This window comes from Ciona intestinalis, unplaced genomic scaffold, assembly GCF_000224145.3.
Source record: "Ciona intestinalis unplaced genomic scaffold, KH HT001071.1, whole genome shotgun sequence".
NCBI classification, from domain to species: Eukaryota; Metazoa; Chordata; class Ascidiacea; order Phlebobranchia; family Cionidae; genus Ciona; species Ciona intestinalis.
In genome coordinates this window covers 41659-45673 of record NW_004191392.1, presented here as the reverse complement: position 1 = coordinate 45673, position 4015 = coordinate 41659, and the positions used below count along the sequence as shown (strand labels likewise).

Genomic DNA, 4015 nt, shown 5'->3' with positions numbered 1-4015 from the left:
GACATGATAGTGGTTATAGTCCTATCTGTCTATTCACATATGTGGTACTAGCAATAGGGTACGAGGTGTATAAAACAGAACACCTGTGTAATAACGACTGTCGTTGCCCCACCACGCATGAATAAATAAATTACATACATGCCTTTTAATTTAAAGCCAAAATAACTGCTTGCTTTTCAGGATCTATTACTCCAATACTTCAACCATTGATTGCTCTATCTGGCAACAGAACATTCAAAACCAAACCATCCTGACTCCCATGCCTGAGACTCGAACCTGCGACGCTTGGGTCTTTGATCATTCAGTTATGAAGACCACAATTGCCACTGAGTTTGGCCTTGTATGCGGAAATATATGGGCAAGCTATGTAACACAGTCTATCTTTATGGCTGGGGTGTTGGTTGGGAACATATTCATTGGATTGACTTCGGACAGGTAGTATAACTTATAATTTTATCCCCACGTGGCCGGAAAATGACAGTCGTTAAACATGGGTGTTTTGTTTCATACACCTCGTAGGGTGTTAAGCTGTGTTAAAAGATTATTTTAGTTATTAGTCATGGGAGTATTGTATTTCATTAATTACTTGAATCCTACATTCTATTCTATATGGGTGAGGTCCTACAGAGAGGCATGCCATGGGACCTGGGATTTAGGCCAGAGTTGGCATATAACCCCAACATTGTATATGCACATTCTATTCTATATGGGTGAGGTCCTACAGCAAGGCATGCCATGGGACCTGGGATTTAGGTTAGAGTTGACCCATTACCCCAACATTGTAGGCACATTTTATTGCCTATTTATTTTTTTGTTTGGCTGACAATTGGTACAACCCATCACTATATCCACACAACTGTTAAAACTAAACTTTGTTTTTCACAGATTTGGAAGACGAGTTGCTTTCCTTGTAAGTGCTGTTGGATCTGTTACGTTTGGAATTGCTACAGCGTTTGCAGATTCGTTCGTAACATTCTGTATTCTTAATGGCTTGACTGGAATATTCGTCTACTGCATGTTTCCTGTGCTGTTTACGCTAGGTAATAAATGTGAATGAATGAAAACTTATTTTATTCTTACATGACTGGAAAACACAGTCGTTATAACACGGGTGTTCTGTTTCATACACCTTGTGTCAGCTTTCAAGTTGCCATGTAAGTTACTTTAACAGTGGTTAGGTTTTGAATTTTTTTTATGTATGGTTGATAATTTGGACAACCCATTAGTGACCACTGGGTTGGACAATTGCCATTAAGTGTCTTGCCCAAGGACACATACGCCCACAATGGTAGCAACGACTGCCTCTAACCCAGAGGTAATGGGTTCAAAAATCCATGCTATTGTCATTATGAACGTATGTGTCTCTGTGGGCAAGACACTTAACGGTAATTGTTCCAAGTTCCAACCCAGTGGTCACTAATGGGTTGTCCAAGTTGTCAGCCATACAGAGAAACATTCACCCACAAAGGTAGATGTGTGCTCATTAAATGTATTTTTTAAACCTTAAAAAGTTGAATGCATGATACCTAAATAGCAGTGTTGCCATATAAAAACTCTTTATTTATTTCTACAGTATCTGAGCTTGTAGTAGCTCGGTATCGTGCAGCACTTGCACAATTTGCTGAGGCAGGCTTTGGTACGGGGTTCATGATGTTAGCACTTGTTGCCGTGTTCACCAGAGATTGGAGAAGATTGCAACTCGCCATTTCCGCTCCCATTGCTGTTTCCCTCATTGTATGGTGGTTGGTCCCATGTTTTTACTTTTAATTAAAAATACTTTGCAATTTGTTATATTTTTGTGTTAAATAAAATCTTCGAATTCTACCAACATTTGTCTATACTGGTATGAATTTGGTAACCCATTTACTCTAAATACAAACATTTTACCCCCAGGGGTAAACTAACCCTTAGTTTATGAAATGCTGCTCTGATTTAACAGTTCTAATTTCGAACAATCTCTATAACTCCTTGTATAATTCTTTGATTTTACTACATATAACCCAAGTGGGCCTATTATCCAAGGCAAAACACCTAATGTACTCGTAAATAACTTTTTATAACCCATACACAACCACAAACATCTATAATATACCAACCTTTTATGACCCCAAGTGTTATTCCTTATAACCCCAATCATAAATCCCTTTTTATAATGCGTATATAACCCCCAACCATATAATAGAGTACTGGGGGGGAAGATGGGACACCTTTAGCACATAATGTCCAAATATCTTGATCCTGTTTTGAACAATTAACAACAGTCTATGGGAGTTGTGAGGATACAGTTTTATAATTCCTCGAATGTTCTTTGTTTACTACCAAATGAGATGTGAAAATGGAATAAAAAGGTGTCCCATATTTTCCCACCCTACTATATAACAACCTTTTCTAACCCCAGGGTTTTACCTGAGTCACCTCGATGGCTGATACTTAATGACCAGCGTAAGGAAGCGAATGAAATAATTGGGCGAATGAAACAAGTGAATAACCTGACAACTGGATGCCAACGTAACCAAGATGGCGGTATGATGTCATGATTATAATTTTGATGTCATGATTATAATTTTGATGTCATAGACATAATATGGGCAAACTGGTATGCCTCACTGTAGGACCTCACCCATATAGAATAGAATGTGCATATACAATGTTGGGGTAATGGGCCAACTCTGGTCTAAATCCCAGGTCCCATGGCATGCCTCACTGTAGGATCTCACCTATATAGAATAGAATGTGCATATACAATGTTGGGGCAATGGACCAACTCTGGTCTAAATCCCAGGTCCCATGGCATGCCTCACTGTAGGACCTCACCCATATAGAATAGAATGTGCATATACAATGTTGGGGTAATGGGCCAACTCTGGCCTAAATCCTAGGTCCCATGGCATGCCTCACTGTAGGACCTCACCCATATACAATAGAATGTGCATATACAATGTTGGGGTAATGGGCCAACTCTGGCCTAAATCCTAGGTCCCATTGTGTGCCTCACTGTAGGACCTCACCCATATAGAATAAAATGTAGGACCTAAGTAATCTCATCCTTTAATCCAAAGTCCTGTATTAGGTCCTTATCCATATAGATGTCATAAAACATAATGTTTAAACAGAGCAGTTGCTTCATGCTTATACTGGGTTTAAAGATCATTACTTCTGCCATTATATGCTAGTGTGCATTTTGGTCTATATGTATTCTTAGGCAAGACACTTGAAGCCAGTTGCTCCAACCCAGTGGTCATTAATTAGGTTGTCTGACTATTTACCCACAAAGTTACATACGTTATAACCGGGCACAGCACACCATGTTTATAAGTTACATTTTTTTATTCGTTACTTTTTTTATGACATCACAGAAGCCACTGGATGTGAAGAAATGAAAACATTCTCTTCGAAAACTTTGGATAATGATGTCATTGTGACATCATCAAATGTTTACGGGTTCCTAGACTTGATCCGGACATCAAATTTAAGGAGAGTTTCAATCATCCAGTTTTATCAATGGTAATAAATGAATAAATGTGTTTAGAATAATTAAATATTTTACTTTTCTTCGCATGGCGGGGTAACAACAGTCGCTATAACATAGGTGTTCTGTTTCATACACCTTGTGCCAGCTTACAAGTTACCACGTATGTAACTTATTTATCCTCGCATGGCGGGGCAACAACAGTCGTTAAAACATGGGTGTTTTGTTTCATACACCTTGTGCTTGCTTACAAGTTACCATGTGTGTAACTTATTTATCCTCGCATGGCGGGGCAACGACAGTCATTATAACATAGGTGTTCTGTTTCATACACCATGTGTGTAACTTATTTATCCCTGCATGGCGGGGCAACCACACTTGTTATAACACGGGTGTACTGTTTCATACACCTCGTGCCTGCTTACAAGTTACCATGTATGTAACTTTGTAGGTGGATAACAGCCAGTTTATTCTCAAGTAGCAGCAATGGTTAATCCTCATCTTAACTCCAGGTTTGCAGTATCATGTGTATTCTATGGGCTCACC

At 39.1% G+C, this 4015-nt stretch overlaps 1 protein-coding gene across 1 annotated transcript in view; it reads left to right on the top strand.

The window, feature by feature from the left end:
* LOC100175918 (organic cation transporter protein) overlaps positions 1-4015 on the top strand; it is an 8028-nt gene that overhangs the window by 766 nt on the left and 3247 nt on the right. Inside the window, exons 3-5 of the mRNA XM_026839920.1 lie at positions 181-435; positions 886-1040; positions 1574-1742. Coding sequence (XP_026695721.1) covers positions 181-435; positions 886-1040; positions 1574-1742 — 579 coding nt within the window. The remainder of the gene's footprint in view (positions 1-180; positions 436-885; positions 1041-1573; positions 1743-4015) is intronic.